This window comes from Pithys albifrons, chromosome 29, assembly GCF_047495875.1.
Source record: "Pithys albifrons albifrons isolate INPA30051 chromosome 29, PitAlb_v1, whole genome shotgun sequence".
Lineage (NCBI taxonomy): Eukaryota > Metazoa > Chordata > Aves > Passeriformes > Thamnophilidae > Pithys > Pithys albifrons.
In genome coordinates, this window is record NC_092486.1 from 222,721 (window position 1) to 250,509 (window position 27,789).

General features: G+C 55.5%; 1 protein-coding gene across 1 annotated transcript; it reads left to right on the top strand.

Annotated features, from left to right (window-relative positions):
• The first annotated feature begins 759 nt into the window (after nucleotides 1–759).
• SNRNP200 (small nuclear ribonucleoprotein U5 subunit 200) lies at nucleotides 760–27,487 on the top strand. Its single transcript, XM_071579124.1, has 45 exons — nucleotides 760–1,284; nucleotides 2,348–2,511; nucleotides 3,107–3,278; nucleotides 3,676–3,868; nucleotides 4,075–4,130; nucleotides 4,699–4,797; nucleotides 4,998–5,150; nucleotides 5,593–5,692; nucleotides 5,960–6,096; nucleotides 6,808–6,891; nucleotides 7,098–7,271; nucleotides 8,268–8,405; nucleotides 8,526–8,681; nucleotides 9,088–9,258; nucleotides 9,867–10,060; nucleotides 10,560–10,683; nucleotides 11,027–11,176; nucleotides 11,499–11,609; nucleotides 12,257–12,388; nucleotides 12,795–12,983; nucleotides 13,392–13,589; nucleotides 14,023–14,175; nucleotides 14,297–14,377; nucleotides 15,004–15,087; nucleotides 16,595–16,701; nucleotides 16,777–16,895; nucleotides 17,503–17,657; nucleotides 18,463–18,652; nucleotides 18,900–19,073; nucleotides 19,595–19,755; nucleotides 19,933–20,160; nucleotides 20,793–20,984; nucleotides 22,003–22,181; nucleotides 22,845–22,996; nucleotides 23,615–23,723; nucleotides 23,821–23,929; nucleotides 24,118–24,307; nucleotides 24,408–24,572; nucleotides 24,746–24,867; nucleotides 25,171–25,314; nucleotides 26,295–26,471; nucleotides 26,551–26,711; nucleotides 26,805–26,886; nucleotides 26,973–27,065; nucleotides 27,152–27,487. The coding sequence occupies exons 1-45, from the start codon at nucleotides 1,240–1,242 to the stop codon at nucleotides 27,293–27,295; spliced, it is 6,411 nt and encodes a 2,136-aa protein (XP_071435225.1). The 5' UTR covers nucleotides 760–1,239; the 3' UTR covers nucleotides 27,296–27,487.
• Nucleotides 27,488–27,789: the final 302 nt, after the last annotated feature.

Here is a 27,789-nt window from a genome sequence, read left to right on the forward strand (position 1 = left end):
TGGGGGCAGCTGGGGGGGCTCAGGACCGCCCTTGGGGCACAGGGAGGGCCATGGGGCAGCTGGGGGGGCTCAGGACTGTCCCTTGGGGCACAGAGAGGGCCATGGGGGCAGCTGGGGGGGCTCAGGACCGCCCTTGGGGCACAGGGAGGGCCATGGGGGCAGTTTGGGGGGGCTCAGGACCGCCCTTGGGGCACAGGGAGGGCCATGGGGGCAGCTGGGGGGGCTCAGGACCGCCCTTGGGGCACAGGGAGGGCCATGGGGCAGCTGGGGGGGCTCAGGACTGTCCCTTGGGGCACAGAGAGGGCCATGGGGGCAGCTGGGGGGGCTCAGGACCGCCCTTGGGGCACAGGGAGGGCCATGGGGCAGTTGGGGGGGGCTCAGGACCACCCTTGGGGCACAGGGAGGGCCATGGGGCAGCTGGGGGGGCTCAGGACCGCCCTTGGGGCACAGGGAGGGCCATGGGGCAGCTGGGGGGGCTCAGGACCGCCCTTGGGGCACAGGGAGGGCCATGGGGCAGCTGGGGGGGCTCAGGACCGCCCTTGGGGCACAGGGAGGGCCATGGGGCAGCTGGGGGGGCTCAGGACCGCCCTTGGGGCACAGGGAGGGCCATGGGGCAGCTGGGGGGGCTCAGGACCGCCCTTGGGGCACAGGGAGGGCCATGGGGGCAGCTGGGGGGGCTCAGGACCGCCCTTGGGGCACAGGGAGGGCCATGGGGGCAGCTGGGGGGGCTCAGGACCGCCCTTGGGGCACAGGGAGGGCCATGGGGGCAGCTGGGGGGGCTCAGGACCGCCCTTGGGGCACAGGGAGGTCCCCACGTGTGCCCCTAAACAGGAGCGGCGGGGCCGGAGGGGTGTGGCTTAATTTGGAACAGCCAATAGGAGACGGTGGATGCCGCTCTGGCCCCGCCCATCGCTCCGCCCCGTAGCGTCAAACCCTCCACCGCCGCGGCACCCCTTTAACCAATCAGAGCATGGCGGGTACCGGCTGAGCCAATCGTGACCATCTTTCAGCGAGGGTGGGCGGGACGGAGCCGCCACCAACCAATCAAAACGGGGTATAGGCGGGGCGCCGCTCTCCCGGGGCGTGACGTTTTCCGGGTCGCGCCGCCGTTTCCGCCTGACCCGGAAGTTGCGGTGCGCGCGCGGCCTCGTCCGGCCCCGGTCCCGATCCTGATCCCAGTCCCGGCCCCGTTCCCGTTCCCATCCTGATCCCGGCCCCGGCGCCGGTCCCGGTGCAGCCATGGCGGACGTGACCGCCCGGAGCCTGCAGTATGAGTACAAGGCGGTGAGTGAGGGCCCAGTACCGCGAACCCCGCTCCGGTACCGCGGTCACCCCTCCGGTACCGTGACCCCCCACCCCTGTACAGTGAATCCCATCTCCGGTACAGTGAACCCCTTCCCGTTACCGTGAACCCTTTCCCGGTGCCGCGCCCCACCCCCCCCCCCCCCGCCCTCACCTCCCCTCAGCCCCACATTTGGGACCCCCAACCTCACACTGAGACCCATCTCGGGATCCCCGGACCCCTCTCAGCCCCACAGCAGGATCCCCCGATCCCCCTTACCCTATTGCAGTACCCCCAGCCCCCGTCAGCCCCAGAGTGGCACCCATTTCGGGACTCCCCCCACCTGCCCCCAGCCCCACCCCAGGACCCCCAGCCCCACCCCAGCACCCCCAGCCCCATCCCAGCACCCCCAGCCCCGTCCCAGCACCCCCAGCCCCGTCCCAGGACCCCCAGCCCCGTCCCAGCACCCCCAGCCCCGTCCCAGCACCCCCAGCCCCACCCCAGCACCCCCAGCCCCATCCCAGCACCCCCAGCCCCACCCCAGGACCCCCAGCCCCATCCCAGCACCCCCAGCCCCGTCCCAGCACCCCCAGCCCCGTCCCAGGACCCCCAGCCCTATCCCAGCACCCCCAGCCCCATCCCAGCACCCCCAGCCCCACCCCAGGACCCCCAGCCCTATCCCAGCACCCCCAGCCCCATCCCAGCACCCCCAGCCCCACCCCAGGACCCCCAGCCCCATCCCAGCACCCCCAGCCCCGTCCCAGCACCCCCAGCCCCACCCCAGGACCCCCAGCCCTATCCCAGCACCCCCAGCCCCATCCCAGCACCCCCAGCCCCGTCCCAGCACCCCCAGCCCCACCCCAGCACCCCCAGCCCCATCCCAGCACCCCCAGCCCTATCCCAGCACCCCCAGCCCCGTCCCAGCACCCCCAGCCCCATCCCAGGACCCCCAGCCCCATCCCAGGACCCCCAGCCCTATCCCAGGACCCCCAGCCCTATCCCAGGACCCCCAGCCCCGTCCTGGGACCCTCCCGAGCTCCCCCTTCCTGTCTGTACCCCTCCCAGAACTCCAACCTGGTGCTCCAAGCTGACCGGTCGCTGATCGACCGCACGCGCCGGGACGAGCCCACGGGGGAGGTGCTGTCGCTGGTGGGGAAGCTGGAGGGGACCCGCATGGGGGACAAGGCCCAGAGGACCAAGCCCCAGATGCAGGAGGAGAGACGAGCCAAGTGAGTGGGAGCTGGGCTTGGAACTGGGAATTCCTGCCTGAAAATGGGGTGGGGTCATGGGGTCCCACGGAGGTTTGGGTTGGGAGGGACTTCAAAGGCCTTAAACCATCAGCCTGCCTTGAGACCAGGGCCCAGCCTGGCCTTGGGCACTCCCAGGGATGAGGCAGGTTCTCTGGGAATTCCATCCCAGCCCCTCACCACCCTCACTGGGAGGAATTTCTCACCAATATTTCTCCTAAATCTCCAGTTTTCCAGTGGGAAACCCTTCCCCCTTGTCCTGTCGCCCTATCCCATGTCCCAAGTCCCTCTCCTGGCGCTCCTTTGGGCACCAAGGTCTCCCTGGACACTTCTCTTCTCCAGCTCAACATGGCTGGGAATATTTGGAGGTGCAAAACCTGCTGGTGGTGTGAGCACAGGGCTGGAGACCAAACCCCTCCAACCTGGAAGTTACAACCCGGTTGTTTTCTCCACTTGGAATCACTTGCTGTGTTATGAACTGAAAATTGGAGTGGAAGAATTAAAATAAATCAAATTAAAGAGGATTGTGGTACTTTGTGGTCCTGACTCCGTCTCCTTCTCCTGCCCCTGTCCCCAGGAGGAGGAAGAGGGACGAGGACAGGCACGACATCAACAAGATGAAGGGCTACACTCTGCTCTCCGAGGGCATCGATGAGATGGTTGGAATCATCTACAAACCCAAGACCAAGGAGACCCGTGAGACATATGAGGTCCTGCTGAGCTTCATCCAGGCAGCCCTGGGGGACCAGGTGAGGCTGGGACCACAGCCTGGATGAGGGAGAGCCAGCCCTTGGACTGATTAATCTGTGCCTGTCATCCCATGGGTTCATGGAGGTGTGGAATGGTTTGGGCTGGAGGAATCTTCAAGGGACAGGGATACCTCCCACTAGCCCTGGTTGCTCCAAGCCTTGTCCAACCCAGCCTTGGACACTTCCAGGGATGGGGCAGCCACAGCTTCTCTGGGCATAAAGGAAAGTTGTTGTTCCCTTTTTCGCCTGCATTGGTGCTGCTTTGGGGCTCGGGGATGTTCCAGTGGCACCTTTCTTGTGTTGACATGGCTTTCTGGTGCTTGGAGGCTCTGGGAGGAGTCAGGAATGCCACTCTGCCCTTCCCATGGTGAATTCCTGCCTGTCACCCCTTTTCCAGCCGCGGGACATCCTCTGTGGAGCAGCTGACGAGGTCCTGGCTGTGCTGAAGAACGAGAAGCTGCGGGACAAGGAGCGTCGGAAGGAGATCGACCTCCTGCTGGGCCAGACGGACGACACACGGTACCACGTCCTGGTGAACCTGGGCAAGAAGATCACGGACTACGGCGGCGACAAGGAGATCCAGAACATGGGTATGGGTGTTTTCCTAGGATGGGGCTGGGCAGGAAGGCGGGGGGTGCTGTTGGCACACAGCAAAACACTTTGGGATGGTTTTCGAGCCCCCAAACCACGTTGCTCTCATGTTTCTGAGGCACGGGTGGGATGTGGATCTGGGATCTGGGAATTTTGCACGTGTGGCCCAGATTTCCTGCTGAATTCCTTCCCCTCTTCTCTACAGACGACAACATCGACGAGACCTACGGGGTGAATGTGCAGTTTGAGTCTGATGAGGAGGTAGGAGATGAGGCTGAAGGTGTCTGAGCCTCGTCCCCCCACTCCGCAGGGACCACGGTTATCCTCATTTTCCATTGGGAATGGGACATTAACTCAGCCTGGGGTGTTTCTTCCAGGCAGAGCCTGGATTATTTTAGACGCCACTTCCCAGCCTGGGGAGGATTTGTGGCTTATCCTGCTAATCCAAGGCTTACCATGACTCAGCCTGATGAGAGACAGATGGTGACATCCAGATCTCGTGGGGAAACTTGACAGATGGGGAGGAAAAGAGGGATTCGGATGTGCTGAGTGGAGGTGTTGCATAGAAACACTCCCTGGGACTGGTTTTGGAAGAGGCTGAGAGAAAAAAGGGATAAATAGGGGATTGTTGGAGGTGTCACTGGCAAATCCTTTTTAGAGTAGGAACATCATGTGGAGCTTCACCTGAGCCACGGCATTACATTCCTGCTAAAAGCACAAGTCAGGCTGTTCCCTTTGGGAGTGACATGCCAGATGAGTCATTCTTGTCAAGGAAAAGCTGCTCTTTGATGTTTGGAAAAGCCACTTACCAGAATCCTGCTTTGCACAGGAAGGGGATGAGGACATTTACGGGGAAGTCCGTGATGAGGCGTCAGACGATGACATGGAAGGGGACGAAGCCGTCGTCCGTTGCACTCTCTCAGCCAACGTGAGTCACGTGACACGTGGGCTTGGGATCATCTGGAGGAGGACTGGGAATCCTCTTGGACTTAGGGGGTGGAGAGGAGCCTTGGAGTTCTCTGATGGGGGCCAAAGTGGATGTTCATTCTGAACATCCTTCTGACACCCCAAACTCACTGAACCACACTGAGGCAGGGAAATAATGTTTTTTGGGGGCGTTTTCTCAAGCTCGTGGCATCAGGGGAGCTGATGAGCTCCAAGAAGAAGGATCTGCACCCCAGAGACATCGATGCCTTCTGGCTTCAGCGGCAGCTCAGCCGCTTCTATGATGACGCCATCGTCTCCCAGAAGAAGGCAGATGAAGTGCTGGAGATCCTGAAGGTCAGTGGACACCTGATCTGTGGGATCACAGTGACCTTGGAATGTCCCATCTGCCTGGAAGGCAGGAATTTGCCCCGAAAACTTAGGTTTCTTCACATTAAATGGAGTTGTGGACAAGACTGGACTAGACTGGGTTTAGTCTTAATTTACAGGGATCTCCTGAGGGGAAGGTGGTTGGGTTGGTGTTGGTGTTTGCTGGGAGATCATCATCCATGGGGTCTGTTTCCCTCCTAATTTTGGTGCTGGTGTGTTTTGGGCATCATGGCTTTGTGGGAAAAGCGGGAGCTGGGGAGGGTAGGGTAGTTATTCTGGGCTCAGTCACTCAAACCTGGCCTTGTTTGTGGCTGCTATTGAGCTCCTCTGGCCTTCAGTTCCATGGAAAACAGGCATCCAGGGTCTGTGGGCACAGAGTTAACAGGGCATTCCATGTTTCTCCTCCCAGACTGCCAGTGATGACCGAGAATGTGAGAACCAGCTGGTTCTGCTCCTGGGCTTCAACACCTTCGACTTCATCAAGGTCCTGCGGCAGCACCGGATGATGAGTGAGTGACCTCATCTTATCTTCACCTTCTTCACCTCATCCACCTCCACCTTCCCCTCCCACTCCACTTTCACCTCCACCTTCACCCTCATCTTCACCATCACTTTCACCTCTACCTCCACTTCCCCCCCATGTCTCCACCTCACCTTGTTTCCTGCTGGTTTAAACACAACACCAAACTCCAAAGCTTTGGAACTGTTGCTTTGGGAAGGCTGGAGCCTTGTTTGCTCCCTTGTTTGGCTCAGGCCTCACTCCTCCCCTCCCCCAGTCCTGTACTGCACTTTGCTGGCCAGTGCCCAGAGCGAGGCCGAGAAGGAAAGGATCATGGGCAAGATGGAAGCGGATCCCGAGCTCTCCAAGTTCCTGTACCAGCTGCACGAGACGGAGAAGGAGGATCTGATCCGCGTGAGCTGGGGGGAAGCTGGGGCAGGATGAGGGACTGGCTGTGGGTTCTCTGGGTTGGTTTGGGTGTGAGAGAGGAGCTGCTGGCTCAGCTGGAACCCCCAATCCATGGGAAATGCTCCTCAGAAAGGACAATCTTTTCACCACTTCTTATTTTTGAGGCATGCAGGACTCTGCTTTCCCAAGAAAAGGGTGATATCAGCAACTTTCACATTTTTAAACTGGTTTTAACTGTCCTGTTTCACCTCTGGCCTCCCCCATGTGAGACTTAACCACCCTGGTGGTGACCTCTGCTGCCCTGGGACTGGAATGGGCCACTCAGCCTGATCATTGCAGTGCAGGATTAGCCCTGCTTGGCCTTTGCTCTTCCATAACTGATTTGGGGGTTGTTTTCGTGGGATTAATAGCACATTCCTGCTTTGTGGCTGGAAACACCCTGGTTATGTTGTGGATTGGGTGTCTGTGGGATTGGGAAGCGCTGCTGGCTGTGTTCTCCCTCCCTGCTTCCCTTCACCTGCTCTCGCGGGTCTCACATCTGTAGCCTGGCCTTGAGGATGCTGGTTTTCCTGCTAAGAGTGGTTGTTCCTGGTGCTGTGGATGCTTGTTCTTGAAGGGAATGGGTACATAGGACCTGCAGGGTGTGACAGGAGCTCCTGGCAGACCATGGAGGAGGCTTGGCCTGTTCCAGGGCTGATGCCTTGTCTCTCCCCACAGGAGGAACGCTCCCGCCGGGAGCGCGTGCGGCAGTCCCGCATGGACACAGACCTGGAGACCATGGATCTGGACCAGGGAGGAGAGGTAAAACTCTTGGATCTGTTCCCAGCCCTACTGAAATATTCTGTCAGAACAAAACTGGTATTTGAAGTGTGCTGAGGATGAATTAGCCCTTCTGTGCTCCACAGATGCTTCCCAGCTGGATGCAGCAGCTTTTCCTTTCATCCCATGGTATGAACGGCAGGACAAGTTGTTCCCTAACCTGTGCTCCTTTCCCTTGCTGTCTGCAGGCACTGGCTCCCCGGCAGGTGCTGGATTTAGAGGATCTGGTGTTTGCCCAAGGCAGTCACTTCATGGCCAACAAGCGGTGCCAGCTCCCGGACGGATCCTTCCGCCGGCAGCGCAAGGGCTATGAGGAAGTCCATGTGCCTGCCCTGAAACCGAAGCCTTTTGGGGCTGAAGAGGTTGGTTACCTGTTTGCTCCCACTTATCTAGCACTGAGGGGCACCTTGGAGCCCCTTCCAGTGCCCAGAGGGGCTCCAGGAGAGCTGGAGAGGGACCTGGGACAAGGGATGGAGGGACAGGACACAGGGAATGGCTTCCCACTGCCAGAGAGCAGGGATAGATGGGATATTGGGAAGGAATTCTCGGCTGTGAGGGTGGGCAGGCCCTGGCACAGGTTGCCCAGTGAAGCTGTGGCTGCCCCATCCCTGGAAGTGTCCAAGGCCAGGTTGGACAGGGCTTGGAGCCACCTGGTGCAGTGTAAGGCGTCCCTGCCCATGGCAGGAGCTTGGGACAGGATGACCTTTACGCTCCCTCCCAACCCAAACCATTGTGTGGCTCCTTGAGTCGTTGCTGATGTTGTGACAGACACTTCCTGTGACTCAGCAGCTTTGATGTGGCTGTGCCTCTCTCCCACATTCCGTGCAGACCCTTCTTTTATTCCAAGGACTTCCACTTGTCAGAAGACACTTCCTGATTTCGGGTTTCCCACTTTTGGGCTGTTCATCCTGTGCAGTGGTTTCTGTTTCGGGGCTCCCCTGCCCCGTTCAGCTGCTCTGCTGAGTCCTCAGCTCTGCTTTTCCTCCCCCCTTGCCATGTGGGATGAAGCTGTGTGATTAATTGGGCTAAATCCCCTCTTTTGATCCTTGCTGGAAGCAGCAACGTGGTCTGATCTGTCCCACCACAGGAGCACAGTGGGGATTTGATCTTCTGATGTGTAGTCAGATATAATTTATCCTGGTTGGAGTGCATGTGCCAGCTAGTGAGCCTTGTTTGATCCTTTCCTAACCTGCTCCATGATCCCAGGGCACAGGGATTTTCCACCCATCTGGAGACAAGACGTCCCTCCTGCTGCTGCTCCCCAGGCTGTCCCTGAGGTCCCACATCTGTCCTGCAGCCTGTGAGGCTCAAACAAAGTCTGAACTCAATGTTTTCCCCCTTTTTCCTCCCCTTTTCAGCAATTGGTTTCTGTGGAAAAGTTGCCCAAATATGCCCAGGCTGGATTTGAGGGGTTTAAGACCCTGAACCGTATTCAGAGCAAACTGTACCGTGCAGCGCTGGAGTCGGATGAGAACCTGCTGCTCTGTGCCCCCACGGTGAGATCCCAGGATTTGGGGCCTGTATGATGGGGAGTCTGTGAGGATGATGATTTTGGGTGACCCTTTCCTCTGGAGAAGCCAGGGATTTGTTGGGATTAGTGGTTTCTGGTGTTCCAGGGTGCTGGGAAGACGAATGTGGCTCTCATGTGCATGTTGAGGGAGATTGGGAAGCACATCAACATGGATGGGACCATCAACGTGGACGATTTCAAGATCATCTACATCGCTCCCATGAGGTCCTTGGTGCAGGAGATGGTGGGAAGCTTTGGGAAGGTGAGGAAGGGTTTAGTCTTGCCTGTGCTGGAAGTGGCAGGAGAGAGGATGAGTGTCCTCTGCTGGGAGGCATCTTGAGTTTGGGGGGCAATTTTGGGCTTCTCATGACAAAACATTGAAGGACTAGAGCATGTCCAGGGAAGGTAACAGAGCTACGGAAGGGCCTGGAGCACCAGGAGCAGCTGGTGGAGCTGTGGACACTCAGCTGCAGAAAAGGAGGCTCAGAGGGAACCTTTCCCTTTCTGCAAGCCCCTGCTAGGAGGGGTGTGCCAGGGCGGGTCGGGCTCTGCCTCAGGGAACAGGGGCAGGAGAGGGAACAGCCTCAGTCAGGTTGGATATTGGGGAAATTCCTCCATGGAAAGGGTTGTCACATTTATCCAACATAATTACTGTGGCTTCCTCCCAGCGCTTGGCCACGTACGGGATCAACGTGGCCGAGCTAACCGGGGACCACCAGCTCTGCAAGGAGGAGATCAGCGCGACCCAGATCATCGTGTGCACCCCCGAGAAGTGGGACATCATCACCCGCAAGGGAGGGGAGAGGACCTACACCCAGCTGGTGCGACTGGTCATACTGGTGAGCAGCACTGGGGCCTCAGAGCCCCGGCAGGGGGATGTGTGTGCTGGGTCCTTCATCACTGCTTCCTGAACGTGGCTGAAGGTGTGCAGGGACTCGGGCTTTGGGCTCTGGCCTGAGCTGCTCCAGTGCACACAAGCCAAGAAATCACCCCAGAAATGGATCAGGTTGCCTAGAGAGGCTGTGGCTGCCCCATCCCTGGAAGTGTTCCAGGCCAGGTTGTACAGGGCTTGGAGGAACCTGGGTTAGTGGAAAGTGTCCCTGCCCATGGCAGGGGGTGGCACTGGATGGGCTCTAAGGTGGCTTCCAACCCAAACCATTCCATGATTCCATGTGCTGGTTTAGATGGGATATTGGGAAGGAATTCTTCCCGGTGAAGGTGGTGAGAGACTGGGATGGAATTCCCAGGGATGCTGTGGCTGCCCCATCCCTGGGAGTGTCCAAGGCCAGGTTAGACGGGGCTTGGAGCAGCCTGAGATAGTAGGAGGTGTCCCTGCCCATGGCAGAGGGTGGAATGAGATGAGCTTTAAAGTCCTTTCCCACCCAAACCTTTTCATGATTCCATGAAGTAGAGGCAGTCAGGAGCAGACCCCATTCCCTCTGTCCAGGATGAGATCCACCTCCTGCATGACGACCGTGGCCCTGTTCTGGAGTCCCTGGTGGCCAGAGCCATCCGAAACATCGAGATGACCCAGGAGGATGTGAGGCTGGTTGGCCTCAGTGCCACCCTGCCCAACTACGAGGACGTGGCCACGTTCCTGAGGGTGGACCCGGCCAAAGGCTTGTTCTACTTTGATAACAGGTACTTTGGGAAGCTGGGAGAAGCTATTCCAGCTGGATTTACGCTTTTCTCCTTTGGCAGCATTCAGTGTCCAACTGTCAGGTGGTACCAGGCCCTCACCAGACCTTCAGTCCTCCCCAACACACATTTATTTGCTCTTCGATGGGTCATTAAAAGCATTTTTGGAACAAATCCAGTTCCTGCACAGTCATGCCTGCAGGAAGGTGCTTGGAGAAGGCAGAGAAGCTCTGCCATCCCTGTGTGCCGCAGAAGCTGCTGGAAGGAAGCCTAAAATGGGATGGTTGTAGTTCCCGAAACACCCTTTTTGCTCCCTGAGTAGCAAATGGATTCCAGGAATCAGAAGGAATTGGTGCTGGTCCTTATGGTTCATCCAGAGCCATCGAGGCACAGAGGAGCTGAGTTGCACAAAAAGCAGGATGCCTTTGGATGCCTTTTTGCCCTTGTGGGGGTTTCTCCACTCATTTTCTCTTTGATGGATTGGGGTGTTTTTCCCCAACAGCTTCCGCCCAGTGCCCCTGGAGCAGACCTATGTTGGGATTACAGAGAAGAAAGCCATCAAACGCTTCCAGATCATGAATGAGATTGTGTATGAGAAAATTATGGAGCATGCTGGGAAGAACCAGGTTGGAGACTTCATTCCTGACACACTTAATCCTGTTTTTTCCTTCTGAGCTCCTGTTTTTCCAGAGAAGCTGCAGTGGCAGCTTGGGTGGTCCATAAGAGGGGAAAGAACACAGGTTTCCTCTTTGTGCCATCTCTGTTTAACCTGGGGATTGTCCTTTTAGGATGAGGGAATTTGGGTGTGCTGCCCTATTAAATCAGGAGCTCTGTGTGTGCATCCACATCTGGATTAATTCCAGGTCTTTCCCCACCCTGAACACCAGGAGCAGATTGGGTTGGGCATCTTTTCCAGGAGCTGCCACAGTGGTTCCTCACTCAGTGATGTCCCATCTCCTTGTTTGACAGGTCCTGGTGTTTGTGCACTCCAGGAAGGAGACTGGGAAGACAGCCAGGGCCATCAGGGACATGTGCCTGGAGAAGGACACCCTGGGCCTGTTCCTGCGGGAGGGCTCGGCCTCCACAGAGGTCCTGAGGACAGAAGCTGAGCAGTGCAAGGTGAGACTGGATGGATCGGATTGGATATTGGGGAAGCTGCTTCGTGGGAAGGGCTGCCCAGAGCAGTGGGGGAGATGTAGGGAGATTAGGGAGATGTAACACGTGTGTGGATGTGGCAGTTGAGAACCTGTGTTGGTGGTGGCCTTGGCAGTGCTGGGGGATTGGGTGGGGTCGATGAGGACTTTTCCAACCTTAACAAGTCCATGATTCCGTGATAAACATCCTGCCAGTTTGGTGTGGATTCACAGCCTTTCTCCTGAGATATTCCACCATGTTTTCTCCCTGGGTGGAAACCCCAGAGCTGGTTGTGTTTGTGCCACAGAACCTGGAGCTGAAGGATCTCCTGCCCTACGGCTTCGCCATCCACCACGCCGGGATGACACGCGTGGACCGGACGCTGGTAGAGGATCTGTTTGCTGACAAGCACATCCAGGTGAGCCAGGAGCACTTCCAAGAGCACTCACAGCTTTATCCAGGGCAGGTTCTTCACAAAAGACACACAAGCCATGTTTTCTAGTGGCCTTTTGGAGGCAAAAAAGGAGGGCAGAAGGATCCTCAGGATACCCTGAGGGTCGAGAGTAGCCAGCCCCATCCTGCTGTGCTGGTGGAGGCAGCCTCGACTTTCCTAAGGATTAGGAATAAAATAGGAGCTAAAAACACATGATTGAGAGGGCAGAGGAGGAACTTCTCCCATCAACCTGACTGATTTTCCTGAAGAATAGGAATTAAATAGGAGCTAAAAGCACATGGGCAGGAGAAGAGAGAGGGCAGGAATACCTCCCCTTGGCCTGGCTGTTTTTAGCCAGAGCTCTACCTGAGAGCATATTGGCTCCTTAAATGCCACTTTGGTAAAACCTCATCCAAAATTTCCTGATAAATAGAAGGCAAAGGATTTTCTCAGAAAATCTGGGCAAAGATCCCTCTGTTTACCTGCCCTTCCTGTACTCAACTGTTGAGACATTCCCATTTCTCAGTCTTTATCCCTTTTGTGATTGTCTGAAGTCAAGCCAAGCATTTTAGATCCATGTTTCCCCTTGGGAAGAGGTCTGTGCATGCTCTGATCCCAGTTTTTCCCTGCAGGTGCTGGTCTCCACAGCCACACTGGCCTGGGGGGTGAACCTTCCAGCTCACACGGTCATCATCAAGGGCACTCAGGTGTACAGCCCGGAAAAGGGGCGCTGGACCGAGCTGGGAGCCCTGGACATCCTCCAGGTGAGGTTCTGGGAGCAAAGAAACCACCAGGATTCCCTTCCTCAAATCTCACATTTAAAATCTAAACCACCAGGATTCCCTTCCTCAAATCTCACATTTAAAATCTCCTTCTGTGCTTTCTCCGTGCGGTCGCTCCTTGTTCTTTCCTGTCAAACTGTCCCAGTGCTCTGGGATCAGGAGGAGAAGAGGACAAATAATTCCTCAACCAGACACATCTGAGCTATTTCCACGTGGCTTCTGCCTCCTTGAAGTAGCATTAGGCTGAGCAATCTGGCAGGAAAACTCCAGGACATGGAGAAATTCCTTGTTTAATGGTTGGACTTGATGATCCTGAAGGTGCTTTCCAACCAGAACAATGGGATTCCAAAGCTTTGATGTTTTGCTGACCCTGTTTTCCCATTTTTAGATGCTGGGACGTGCTGGGAGACCCCAGTACGACACCAAAGGAGAGGGAATTCTCATCACATCCCATGGTGAGCTCCAGTATTACCTGTCCCTGCTCAACCAGCAGCTCCCCATTGAGAGCCAGATGGTGTCGAAGCTCCCAGACATGCTGAACGCAGAGACCGTCCTTGGGAATGTCCAGAATGCAAAGGTAAGTGGGAATCTCAGCTCTCCCCAGGGATTTTTGCCCTTGGTTGCACCCAGTGGGACTGGGAGGAAATTTTTAAGAGATTTGGAGCCATGGGAATTACTGGACGGGGTGTTAGGCATGGATTGGATGCTCATTCAGAGCAGAATTTTCCATATGGAAAAAGAGACTTGGGAAAACTCTACATGTGGACAGTGGGGTGTTTTGGTTTTAATTCCTTGGTATTTAGCTGGTGCTGGAGAGGAGCTGTGGATGGCCCTGCTGGCCTGCCAGGCTCTAGTTCAGTGTGATCCAGTGGGATCAAGCTGGGATCAGGTTCTGTGTCAGATCTGGAGCACTCAGCTCTGAGCTGGAACTTCCGCTGTGCTTTCCAAGAGATGTGTCCATGGGATGGTGCTGGTGTTCCCTCAGGATGCAGTGAACTGGCTGGGCTATACCTACCTGTACATCCGGATGCTGCGCTCCCCAACCCTCTATGGAATATCCCATGACGACCTGAAGGCGGATCCGCTCCTGGATCAGCGGCGCCTGGATCTGGTGCACACGGCGGCCCTGATGCTGGACAAGAACAACCTGGTGAAGTACGACAAGAAAACAGGGAATTTCCAGGTGAGGCAGTCTCTGGAAAAGATGCTGGGAGCCAGCAGTGTCCCCTGGCTGGGAGAGGGGATGTGGTTAAACATGGATCCCGTGCTGGGCATGTCTGTGGTTCCAGGGAGCTGGCACAGGATAACACCTGGCGCTGGGATAGCACCTGGGACAACACAACAGCTTGGATAACACCTGGCCCTCAGTGTCCTGCTCTGTGTTTACTGCTGCCTCCTGGGCACATTCCCATTCCTGTTGCGTTTCCATTGCTTTGGAGGCAGTAAGATGAGAAAAGGGAATTAGGCACCAGGAAAAGCAGCTTTCCCGGGATATTTCAGCCTAGGAGTTTTTCTTGGAGCCGTTTTCCCTGCTGGAGACCCATTGCCATCCAGCCCCTTCTCCCAGTGCCGGGAGCAGTTGGGATCTGAGCTGTGTCTCTCCCCTGTCCCTGCAGGTGACGGAGCTGGGCCGCATTGCCAGCCACTACTACATCACCAATGAGACGGTGCAGACGTACAACCAGCTCCTGAAACCCACCCTGAGCGAGATCGAGCTCTTCCGGGTCTTCTCCCTGTCCTCGGAGTTCCGGAACATCACCGTGAGGGAGGTGCGGATCCTGCTGCCTGTCCTGGGTGGCACAGCCCCAGGACATGGATCCTGGTGCTGCAGGGACAAGGCAAAGCTTTCCCTGCAGGACCATCTCATCCCCCCGCCTTGTTTTTCCACAGGAGGAGAAGCTGGAGCTGCAGAAGCTGCTGGAGCGAGTTCCCATCCCGGTGAAGGAGAGCATTGAGGAGCCCAGTGCCAAGGTGAGCCCTGGAGGGGCTTCTCTGACGGTCTGGAGGGGAGCAGGGTCCTTGGGAGAGAGCTGGGATAGCAAATTCTCCTCAGGGCAGGCAATTCTGCTCTCTTCCCTCTGTGGGACATCCTGGATGTGCCTGGAATGCTCAAAGAGCTGTGTCAGCTTCATGTCCCTGGCTGGGGACAAGCAGTCCTGTTGGTCACTGCTGTCCTGCCACATTCATCCCAGTCCACTGGGACTGTGCACAAAGAGGGGAACTGGGAAGATGGAGTCAGGTACCAGGAAAGCAGCTTTTCTGGGAAATGAGTTATCAGGAGAAGCAGCTTTCCCAGAATATTTGCAGCCTGAGAGTTTTTCTGAGTTTGTCTGAAAAGGGAATTGGGCACCAGGAAAAGCAGCTTTCCTGGGATATTTGCAGCCTGGAAAGAGGAATGGAGAAAAGGGAATTAGACACCAGGAAAGACAGATTTCCTGGGAAATTAGGCACCAGGAAAAGCAGCTTTCCCAGGATATTTGCAGCTTGAGAGTTTTGCTGGGCTGGTCTAGAAAGGGAAGCTGAGAAAACGGAATCAGGTGCCAGGAAAAGCAGCTTTCCCAGGATATGTGCTGAGAGCCTCTCCGTGTCCTTCCCAGATCAATGTGCTCCTGCAGGCCTTCATCTCCCAGCTGAAGCTGGAGGGGTTTGCCCTCATGGCTGACATGGTGTACGTGACCCAGGTGAGCAGCGATTCCCTCGGGATCTGTCACAACTGTTTCCACCTCAGATGTTGAGTTTGTGGTCAAAAATGTCTCTGAACGTCAGAGCTGGGAGCTGTGGGAAGGTCTGATTCCTGTTGGGATGGAAATAAGCCCTCCAGGGGAGCCTTCAGTTTGGAATCACAGTAATTCAGTGCTGGAGAACCACAGCGTAGCCTGGTCCTCACAGCTGCTCCAGAACTGTCCACAGCAGCCCCACAGCAGCCCCAGAACTGTCCATGGCAGCCCCACAGCAGCCCCAGAACTGTCCACGGCAGCCCCACAGCAGCCCCAGAACTGTCCACGGCAGCCCCACAGCAGCCCCAGAACTGTCCACAGCAGCCCCACAGCTGCCCCAGAACTGTCCACAGCAGCCCCACAGCAGCCCCAGAACTGTCCATGGCAGCCCCACAGCAGCCCCAGAACTGTCCACGGCAGCCCCACAGCTGCCCCAGAACTGTCCACAGCAGCCCCACAGCAGCCCCAGAACTGTCCATGGCAGCCCCACAGCAGCCCCAGAACTGTCCATGGCAGCCCCACAGCAGCCCCAGAACTGTCCACAGCAGCCCCACAGCAGCCCCAGAACTATCCACAGCTGTCCCCAGAAACGTCCACAGCTGCCCCCCAGCTGCCCCAGAACTGTCCACAGCAGCCCCACAATTTCCCCACAACTGCCACCAGTAAAACTGTTCCTGCTTCAGCTCTGTCTGTGCTCCCTTACCCCCCAACATGTGGGGCTGGGACCATCAGAGCTGTGGGGCAGAGTCTGGGGAGGAAAAGGGGGGAATGCAAAAAATGGGAAATGAGGAAAAAGGGGAGGAAAAATGGGGGAGAAAGGGAGGAAAAAAGGAGATAAAGTGAAGGGGAAAGGGAGAGAAAAAAAGATGGGAAACATGGATTGAAAAAGAGCAGGAAAAGTGAGAGAAAAAGAGCTGGGAAATGTGAGGGGGAAAGGGTGGGAAACATGAGGGGAAAAGGGAGGAGAAAAGTGCAGGAAACATGAAGTGAAAAAGTCCCACAAAGGCCAAGTTCCCAAGGCTGGGAATCAAGTTGCTCCACTTGCAGGTGTTTGGGTGAAAGACCTGGAAGTGTTAATTCCATACTTAAAGAGAGCTTGTAAGAAAGATGGGAAAGGGTTTTGGAAAGGGCTGGGAGGGACAGGACAAGGGCTTCCAACTGCCAGAGGGCAGAGTTAGGTGGGATATTGGGAAGGAATTCTTCCCCGTGAAGGTGGTGAGGGACTAGGATGAAATTCCCAGAGCAGCTGTGGCTGCCCCATCCCTGGAAGTGTCCCAGGCCAGGCTGGAAGGGGCTTGGAGGAACCTGGGATAGTGGAAGCTCTCCCTGTCCATGGCAGGGGGTGGAATGAGGTGGTTTTTAAGGTCCCTTCCAACCCAAATGACTCCATGAGTTGTAGCTGGGCAGGAATGTGGATGGGAAGGAGGGAAGGGTGGGATGTGCTGATCCTGGGCTGTTCCATGTCCCACAGTCGGCCGGGAGGCTCATGAGGGCCATCTTTGAGATCGTCCTCAACAGGGGCTGGGCCCAACTCACCGACAAGACCCTCAACCTGTGCAAGATGATCGACAAGCGCATGTGAGTGGTGGGGTCCGGGAGCTCATCATTCCAGGCTTCCCAGCATTCCTGTGGCTCATCCCTGTGTCCCCACAGGTGGCAATCCATGTGTCCCCTGCGCCAGTTCAAGAAGTTGCCCGAGGAGGTGGTGAAGAAAATTGAGAAGAAGAATTTCCCCTTTGAACGACTCTACGACTTGAACCACAATGAAATTGGTACCAGGACATGGGCAAGGGCTGCATATTCCCACTCCTTAGTGTTTGGGAGAGGGTTGGGATGCTGGCACAGGTTGTCAGGAGATGTGACTGTCCTTGTATCCCTGGAAACATCCAAGGCCAGGCTGGAGCAACTTGGGATAGTGGAAGGTGTCCCCTGCCCATGGCAGGGGCGGGCACTGGATGGGCTCTAAGGTGGCTTCCAACCCAAACCATTCCATGATTCCATGTGCTGGTTTAGATGGGCTATTGGAAAGGAATTCTTCCTTATGAAGGTGGTGAGAGGCTGGGATGGAATTCCTGGGGGCACTGTGGCTGCCCCATCCCTGGGAGTGTCCAAGGCCAGGTTGGACAGGGCTTGGAGCAGCCTGTGATAGTGAAAGGTGTCCCTGCCCATGGCAGAGGATTGGAGTGGGATGGACTTTAAGGTCCTTCCAACCCAAACCGTTCCATGTTTTGATGCAGAGACTGGAGGTCTTGTTTCTGGTGGGGGTCTTGGTACAGCTGAAGGAGGGCAGAGGTCTCATCCTGGTGCCTTTGAGCTGCTTGGATGGCCTGGCAGCCTCAGTTTGGGAGCTGTGGTCACCCTGTCCCTGTTCTCCTGCAGGGGAGCTGATCCGGATGCCCAAAATGGGCAAAACAATCCACAAATATGTTCACCTGTTCCCCAAACTGGAGCTCTCGGTGCATCTGCAACCCATCACCCGCTCCACCCTCAAGGTGGAGCTCACCATCGCCCCCGACTTCCAGTGGGATGAGAAGGTGAGCTCTGCACCCAGCATGGTCAGAGTGGGGGAAAAGGGGAATGCTGGAACTGGAGCATAAGAATTCTCAGGGAAAATACCCTGCTGTGGCAAAAAAGGGGGAATTCTGGGACTGAATTGTTAAAATCATCAGGGTACATGCCCTGATGGGGAGGGAAGAAGAGAATTATGGAGCTGAGTTGTAAAAATTATCAGGGTAAAACCCTGTTGGGGGGAGAAGGAGGAATTCTGGGGCTGGATTGTGAAAATCAGGAGGGTAAATACCCTGGTGGGGGTAAAAGGCCAGTTCTGGCTTTGGGTAAAAATCACAAGGGGAAATACTCTGTTGGAAAAAGGGCATTTTTTGTCGCTGGGTTGTGAAAATCATGAGGATAAACACCCTGTTTGAGGAAGAAGGGACAATTCTGGGGCTGGGTTGTAAAAGCCATTAGGAGAAATACCCTGTTTGATGGGAAAAGGGCATTTTTTGGAGCTGGGTTGTGAAAATCATCCAGGTAAATACTCTGGTGGGGGGAAAAAAAGGGTAATTCTGGGTCTGAATTATAAAAATCAGGAAGCGAAATGCCTTGATGGTGGAGGGAGAAAGGGGAATTCTGGGGCTAGGTTGTAAAAATCATGAGGATAAATACCCTGTTTGAGGAAGAAGGGACAATTCTGGGGCTGGGTTGTAAAAATCATGAGGGGAAAATGCCCTGTTTGCTGGAAAAAGGGCATTTTTGGGGCTGGGTTGCTGTGGGACAGCTGTGGATTTCTGGAGCTGGGGGCTCTGGGCTGTGCCTGAGGGTGAGTCTCTCCCTGCTCAGGTCCACGGCTCCTCTGAGGCCTTCTGGATCCTGGTGGAGGATGTGGACAGCGAGGTGATCCTGCACCACGAGTACTTCCTGCTGAAATCCAAGTATGCCCAGGATGAGCACCTGGTGACCTTCTTCGTGCCCGTGTTCGAGCCGCTGCCCCCCCAGTACTTCATCCGGGTGGTCTCAGACCGCTGGCTCTGTGAGTCCCCTCCTCCAGCAGCACCCTGTGGGCCTAAGGGGTGGGTTATCTCCTCCCTGAGTGCTTTCCTGGGGGAAAACCCTCCTGGAATCCAAGTGGCAACAGCACTGAGGGATCTCCCTGGCAACAGGAGCTCAGGAATGGAGCCCTGGGATTGGGTTTGGAGGGGAAAATGTATTATTATGTGTGGGGAAGGAGCTGTGGGAGTGGCTTTGGAGGTGCAAATGTGTTCTGATGTGTGTGACAGCCTGTGAGACCCAGCTGCCCGTTTCCTTCCGGCACCTGATCCTCCCAGAGAAATATCCTCCCCCCACGGAGCTGCTGGACCTGCAGCCCCTGCCGGTGTCAGCCCTGAGGAACAGCGCCTTCGAGAGCCTCTACCAGGACAAGTTCCCCTTCTTCAACCCCATCCAGACCCAGGGTGGGTGTTTCCCCTCCTCCAAGCTGCCCCCTGGCCCCATCCCACATTGGTTTTGTGGGATTTATCCATGTGAAGTCAGGAATTCTGTAGTAAATGGTGTATCCCTCTCCCTCCCTGAGCCTTAGAGCTTTGGTGGCTCAAAGACTTCCTCCAGAGGATCCTTAACACATTCCTTAGGTACATCCCTTGGGGCTTTTCCAGGCTGTCTGGAAGCAGCAGGTTTGCTCCTGGAGCTGTGCCCAAAGTTCTCTTGCTCTGCTGCTTGCAGGAATGGAGTTGGGAGCTTTTCTCTTGAAGTTTTCCTGCCTGGAATTTTGAATTCCCACTTGGGAGCTCCTGTCACAGACTGGAGTCTGTTTTACTCAGTGAATCCCAGCCTAAAACTCCCTAAACAGCCTTTTCCGGAGCTCCTCTTGTGCAGCCTGGATCCAGGCTGTGTTTTCCCATCCCATTTCCAGAACTTTGACAGAAATCCATGGGGTTTTCCACTGAACTGTCCTGTGCTGTCCCTGTGTCCCCAGTGTTTAACACAGTTTACAACAGTGATGACAACGTGTTTGTGGGAGCCCCCACAGGGAGTGGGAAAACCATCTGTGCCGAGTTTGCCATCCTGAGAATGTTGCTCCAGAATTCCGAGGGACGCTGCGTGTACATCACTCCCATGGAGGCCCTGGCAGAGCAGGTGGGTCTGGCATCCTGGGAATACCTGAAGCCTTCTGCCAGTTTAGATTTCCAGAATCATCTGCTTGACTGTGTCCTCCCTGAGGGACCGGAGATAACCGTCCCACTGCCAACCTGCTCCTGTGTCTCCAGGAATTTGATAGGAATTTGAGAACAGCATCCTTCCCATTTTTGGCAGGTTTTCATGGACTGGTATGAGAAGTTCCAGGAGCGCCTCAACAAGAAGGTGGTTCTGCTGACTGGGGAGACCAGCACTGACCTAAAACTGCTGGGAAAAGGGAACATCATCATCAGCACCCCGGAGAAGTGGGACATCCTGTCCCGCCGCTGGAAGCAGAGGAAGAACGTCCAGAATGTGAATCTCTTCATTGTGGATGAAGTTCACTTGATTGGGGGGGAAAATGGGGTGAGTTGGGGAGAGGATGAGAGAGAAGCTGCTTTGGTTGATGATTCTCAACATCCTGGTCTTGGTGCAGAGTTGCTGTGGGGTGGGCTGATCCTGTATCCCATCTGGATCAGCTTTCCCTGCTGAGAATGGGGTGGACTGCTGCCATATCCAGCCTCAGATCAGCTTTTCCTGCTGGAATTCCCCTGTGGGCTGGCATAGGAGAGCTGTATCCCTTCAGAAGCTCAGGAGGGGTATTGCCTGGGTTCTCCTGCCCGTAGCCCAGCTGGGAGCATTCCGTGTCCCCCGTTCCTGCTCCAAGCCCTGCTGTCCCCCAGGCAGGAGCTCTCCATGTCCCCCATTCCTGCTCCAAGCTCTGCTGTCCCCCGGCTGGGAGCTCTCCATGTCCCCCATTCCCGCTCCAAGCCCTGCTGTCCCCCGGCTGGGAGCTCTCCATGTCCCCCATTCCTGCTCCAAGCTCTGCTGTCCCCCAGGCAGGAGCTCTCCATGTCCCCCATTCCTGCTCCAAGCTCTGCTGTCCCCCGGCTGGGAGCTCTCCATGTCCCCCATTCCCACTCCAAGCTCTGCTGCCCCCAGCCAGGAGCTCTCTGTGTGCCCCATTCCCGCTGTGCTCCAAGGTGTGTTTCCCACAGCCCGTGCTGGAGGTGATCTGCTCCCGGATGCGCTACATCTCCTCGCAGATTGAGCGGCCCATCCGCATCGTGGCCCTCAGCTCGTCCCTGTCCAACGCCAAGGATGTGGCCCACTGGCTGGGCTGCAGTGCCACCTCCACCTTCAACTTCCACCCCAACGTGCGCCCTGTGCCCCTAGAGCTGCACATCCAGGTGGGCTTGGGAATGGCACCCTGTTCTGCCTGCCCCTGGATGGGGATGGTCCTTTGGGATTGTTATTAATTCTTGTTGTTGTTAATTCTTGTTGATGATCCCTTGGGATTGTTGTTAATTCTTGATATTTTTTGTTTTTGTCTGATTGATTCCTGCTAATGATCCCTTAGGATTGTTGTTAATTCTTCTTGTTAATTCTTGTCTCATTGATTCTTGTTAATAATCCCTTGGGATTGTTGTTAATTCTTGTTGTTGATTCTTGTCTCATTGATTGTTGTTAATGACCCCTTGGGGTGGAATAGACTGAAACAACACTGAATGATCAGGTTTATAAATATATTTATTTTATATATTAAGAATATATAAAACATGTATATTTTATAGTATTTTATATTATAGGCATTTTAGAACAATGTGCTTGCAATGGAGAGGAAGGGTGGAGCCATTTTGGTTATTGGCTCTAGAAATACAGCAATATAAGGGCATAAAAATACAAAAATAACAAGTATAATGATAATATATGGTATATAATGTACTAGATACAAACTATATTAAGTACCTTATGATTATAATAATTACAATATATAATTATATACTATATATTGTATATATGTAATACAATCATAATACAATATAATTACAATTTTGTATTATATAATATTACACTTCTATCTATTTTGGCAATTATTATTACATTCTTTTTTCTGACACACAATCCTTGTTCTCAAACCTAAGACATCTCCTATTCCTTACTAATTAATCACTGATATAGGCAATTAAGGAAGAATTAACTGGCCCAAGACTATTAATCATTGATTTAGTGATCAATCGTTATTGTGCTAAAACCAAAAGAGTTTTCCAACATCTTCCCCCACTGCTTCATTAAAAAAATTTATTATCTATTCATATGATGATACAATATATCAATATAGTCAATACTGTTAATATGTGTTATTATATAATTATGATACCTGTATTTTGGAGGAGAAGGTAACTGCCCTGGTGGCTGTCCCGGCAGGGCTTCAACATCAGCCACACGCAGACGCGGCTGCTGTCCATGGCCAAGCCCGTGTACCACGCGGTCATGAAGCACTCGCCCAAGAAGCCCGTCATCGTCTTCGTGCCATCGCGCAAGCAGACGCGGCTCACGGCCATCAACATCCTCACCACCTGCGCCTCCGACGTGCAGCGCCACCGGTGGGCACCGGCACAGGGGCAGCACCCAGGGAGCGGCTGGGGGGATCAGCTGGGAAAAGGAGTTCAGGGGGAACCTCTTCCCTCTTTCCAACTCCCTGACAGGAGCGGGGAGCTGGAGGCGGGGGGCGGGTCGGACTCTGCTCCAGGAACAGGGACAGGAGGAGAGGGAACGGCCTTAGGGGAAGGGCAGGTTGGATATTGGGGAAATTCCTCCATGGAAGGGACTGTCCAGCTGGCACAGGAGTGAGTGCCCATCCCTTGGGGGGATTCAACGTCCCTGTGGATGTGGCACTTGGGGACATAGGTTAGTGGTGGCCTTGGCAGTGCTGGGAAACAGGTGGACCTGATGACCTTAGGGGGCTTTTCCAACCTAAACCATTCCATGATTCCATGATAAACACCCTGCCAGTTTGGTTGGGCTCTGCTCCCAGGGAACAAAGGACAGGAAGAGAGGAAACTGGTCTCAAGCTGTGCCAGTCTGTACACTGGGGACATTCTTTCATGGAAAGGGTTGTCCAGCCCTGGCACAGGATTGGAGTCCGCATCCCTGGTGGCACTTGGGGATGTGGGTTAGTGGTGGCCTTGGCAGCACTGGGGAAACACTTGGACACCATGATCTTAGGAGGTTTTTCCAACCCAAGCCATTCCATGACTCCCGAGCAGGTTCCTGCACTGCGCAGAGAAGGATCTGGTGCCATACCTGGAGAAGCTGAGCGACAACACCCTGAAGGAGACGCTGGTGAATGGCGTCGGGTACCTGCACGAGGGGCTCACAGCCATGGAGCGGCGCGTGGTGGAGCAGCTCTTCAGCTCTGGTGAGCATGGGATGGGCACAGCACTGGACCCTTTTCCCTGGAACTCAGCAGTGCCCACGGTCCTGGGACTGCAGATAAGACCTGGTCCAAACTTTGTGGCACTTCTAATGGAGACCTTGGAGCCCCTTCCAGTGCCTAAAGGGGCTCCAGGAGAGCTGGAGAGGGATGTGGGAAAAGGACTTGGAAGGACAGGACAAGGGAGAACGGCTTGAAACTGCCAGAGGGCAGGGTTAGATGGAATGTTGGGAAGGAATTCTTGGCTATGAGGGTATGGAGGGGCTGGGATGGGATTCCCGGAGCAGCTGTAGCTGCCCCATCCCTGAGAGTGTCCAAGGCCAGATTGGACAGGACTTGGACCAGCCTGGGACAGTGGAAGGTGTCTCTGCCCATGGCAAGGGGTGCAAGTGGACGGACTTTAAGATCTCTTCCAACCCAAACCATTCCATGATTCTCTGCCTCCCATATCCAAAAACTCTGCCACCTTAAACATCACCCCCCGCGTCTCCTGCACCTCCCTGTATTCCCAGACTGCTCTGGGGTGCATGGAACTCCCCAGAGCATTCCCGTTATTCCAGTGTCCTGGAAAGGTGCTGAGCACCCTCCCCATGACCCTCCCAGGTGCTGTACAGGTGATGGTGGCCTCCCGCAGCCTGTGCTGGGGCATGAACATTGCAGCCCACCTGGTGATCATCATGGACACTCAGTACTACAATGGCAAGATCCACGCGTGAGTGGAGCCCCCGATGCCACAGGGCCTTGTCCCTGCCCAGGAGCATCCCTGGGAGCTCTCCATGGAGTGCCATTCACCCTCTCTCCCCGCCCAGGTACGTGGATTACCCCATCTATGATGTGCTGCAGATGGTGGGCCATGCCAACCGCCCGCTGCAAGATGATGAGGGTCGTTGTGTCATCATGTGCCAGGGATCCAAGAAGGTGGGTGAGGACTGGGGCATGTTCTTGTCTTCAGTTAACTGCCCGGGATGTGGATATCTCTCCCAGCTGATGAGTAGCCCTCACTTGAAGCTGTGGAGATGATCCAAACCCTCCCAAAGTGCTGCGACCTGGGAGTCACTCTGCGATTTTGGAGGTTTATTTACCCCTTCCCCCTGCCCTGGTTGTAGGATTTCTTCAAGAAGTTCCTGTATGAGCCCTTGCCAGTGGAGTCCCACCTGGACCACTGCATGCACGATCACTTCAACGCCGAGATTGTCACCAAGACCATCGAGAACAAGCAGGATGCGGTGGATTATCTCACCTGGACCTTCCTGTACCGCAGGATGACCCAGAACCCCAACTACTACAACCTGCAAGGTGGGCACAGGGGTCTGAGGGTATCAGGGACCCTCTGCCCATGGGCACTGCAGCCTTTTTGTCCATCCTGGGAAGTGTCTGAGCTGTGCTGTACCCACAGGTGTGTCCCACAGGCACCTCTCGGATCACCTCTCTGAGCTGGTGGAGCAGACCCTGAGTGACCTGGAGCAATCCAAGTGCATCAGCATTGAGGACGAGATGGATGTGGCTCCTCTGAACCTGGGCATGATTGCTGCCTACTACTACATCAACTACACCACCATAGGTGAGGGCTCCCAGGGGCTGGTACCACGTGTGCTCTCCATCCCTGAACCATGGTGCTCCTGGTGCTGCTGGGGCTGGAGATGCTGCCGTGGGTGTGTAAACTCCATTCTTTGGTGTGTTTTCTCAAAAAAAAAATCAGTGTTTTCATGCTGTCTCCACCCCTCCCTTCCCCAGAGCTCTTCAGCATGTCCCTCAACGCCAAGACCAAGGTGAGAGGGCTCATTGAGATCATCTCCAATGCCGCCGAGTACGAGAACATCCCCATCCGGCACCACGAGGACAACCTACTGCGCCAGGTGAGGCTCGGAGTGGGAATTCCTTCGTGGAAAGAGTGATTAGACATTGGAAAGGCTGCTCAGGGAGGTGGTGGAGTCCCCATCCCTGAAGGTGTTTAAGGAACGACTGGAAGTGGCACTTAGTGTTCTGGTCTAGTTGGGATGGTGGTGTTGGGTCATAGGTTGGACTCAATGATCTCATAGCTCTTTTCCAATCTGATTAATTCTGTGATTCCAAAATGTCGTTCCCTGCATCACCCTGGGCATGGAGCTGTCCACATTTTCAGGGTGAAGCACTGATGGGTTGATCGTTTCTCCCCACAGCTGTCCCAAAAGGTCCCCCACAAGTTGACCAACCCCAAATTCAACGATCCCCATGTCAAGACCAACCTGCTGCTCCAGGCCCACCTGTCTCGGATGCAGCTGAGCGCAGAGCTGCAGTCGGACACCGAGGAGATCCTCAGCAAGGTGGGGCTGCGGGACCTGCCCATGTGTGCTGGGTTGGCCCTGGCTGGACACCAAGCACCCCTCAAAGCCACTCTGTCACTGCCCTTCTTAGCTGGACAGTGAAAAAAAATACAGGGAGAGGTTCAAGAGTTGAGAGATGGACTGGGAGAGATCCCTCATTAATCACTATCATGGGCAAAACAGACTTGAATTGGGGATAGGAACTGAATTTATTACCAACAAAATCAGAGCAGGACAATAAGTAAAATAAATATTAAAAAAACACCTTCCCTCCACCCCACCCTCCTCCCTGGACTGTCCCTCCTCCCCCTGAGACAGGAATGGAGGTCATGGTCAGCTCATCCCAGGCTGTTCCTGCTGCTGCTCAGGGAGAGGGGTCAGAGTCCTTCCCCTGCTCCAGGGTGGGGCCCCTCCCACGGGAGACAGTTCTCCAGGAGCTGCTCCAGTGTGGGTCACTCCTCCATGGGGTGAGTCACAGCCTGTCTGGGGCATCCCCTGCTCTGGATGGGCTCACCCAGGGCACCAGGGGGTCTCCACATCCCGAGGCCTTCCATGGGCTGCTGTGGCACAGCTGCCTCATCCTGGGCTGCCCCACAGAATCCTGGGAATCTGCACTCCTGGAGCAGCTCCTGCCCCTCGCCCTGCCCTGCCCCGGGGCTCTGCAGGGCTGTTTCTCTCACATGTTCTCCCTCTGCTCTTCTCTGGACACAATTACAGCTGTGCAGGAACTTTTGTCTTCTTAATATTCCTTATCCCTGAGGTGTCATCACCCTCTCTGATGGGCTCAGCCTTGGCCAGCAGGAGGTCCATCCCAGAGCCGCTGGAATGGGCTCTGCTGGACATGGAAAAGCTCTGGCAGCTTCTCACTGAACCCACCACACAACCCTCCTGCTGCTCCTAAACAGACCTCCTGGCCACACAGACCCAACACACAGTGTCACTGTCCCCACCCCTGACCCATCCCTGTCCCTCATGTCCAGGCGATCCGGCTGATCCAGGCCTGCGTGGACGTGCTGTCCAGCAATGGGTGGCTGAGCCCAGCCCTGGCTGCCATGGAGCTGGCCCAGATGGTCACCCAGGCCATGTGGTCCAAGGACTCCTACCTCAAGCAGCTGCCTCACTTCACCTCAGAGCACATCAAGCGCTGCACAGACAAGGTAAAGGCTGAGCAGGAAGCACCAGGGTCCTGCTCTCAGGGTACTGGGAAGCACCAGGCTGAAAATTCCCTCCTTGCAGGGTGTGGAGAGTGTGTTTGACATCATGGAGATGGAGGACGAGGACAGGAATGCGCTGCTGCAGCTCTCAGACGCTCAGATCGCTGACGTCGCCCGGTTCTGCAATCGCTACCCCAACATCGAGCTCTCCTACGAGGTGGTGGAGAAGGACACTATCCGCAGGTGGGTGGCTTTGAGGGCCCTCCAGCTGGGTGGGGTTTAAGGTCGCTCCAACTCAAACCATTCGTGATTCCTGGTTCTGTTCCTGGCACACAGTGGGGGGCCCGTGGTGGTGCTGGTGCAGCTGGAGAGGGAGGAGGAGGTCACTGGACCCGTCATTGCGCCCCTGTTCCCACAGGTACAGAGACACCAGTGGGGCAGAACTGGGGGGAGGGGGGGAAATCGTCCCCACATCTCACCCCTTTGCTCTTCCCTCCTCGTCAGAAACGGGAGGAGGGCTGGTGGGTGGTGATTGGAGACTCCAAGTCCAACAGCCTCATCTCCATCAAGCGCCTGACACTGCAGCAGAAGGCCAAGGTGAGTGGGGGGGACACCAGGGAGTGGCCCTGGGCACATCCCTGCTGGCCCTGCAGCCACCCCAACACCTCTCCCTCCCTGCACAGGTCAAGCTGGATTTCGTGGCTCCAGCCACAGGGACTCACAACTACACCTTGTACTTCATGAGTGATGCCTACATGGGCTGTGACCAGGAGTACAAGTTCAGCGTGGACGTGAAGGAGGCGGAAAGCGACAGCGACTCCGACTGATCCCTGCAAAGCTCAGCTCTCCACGTCCAAACTCCACAGTGTTTGGGTCCCCTCCCTTCGTGTGGTTTCCATGTGTTTTCCTTTGGTTTCCATGTGTTTTCCTTCATTTTTCTAAAGTGTGGATGCTTTGTACAGTGTTTTCTAGGCAGGAGCTGCGTGACAGCAGCTGGAATAAATCTGGGACCGAACTCACCCTCTGTGCTTTTGGGATGGGAGGGGGGTAAAGGTGTGACCCCAGACTCACTGAGCTCTGCCTTCATGGGAGACTCAAGAAGTTCATTAGCAGTGCTCATTAGGGCACTTCTGGGAAAACTGTGATGATCCCAGCACCTCGATGCTTCCCATTGGGGGGTCCTGTTCCCCTGTGCCTCCTCATCCAGCTCCAGGGAGCACCTGCATCCCATTGTGTCACTCCAAGGGTTCCAGGGGTATGTAATCATGGAATCACGAAGGTTGGAAGGATTTTATCAAGTCCAACCATCAGCCCAACAACT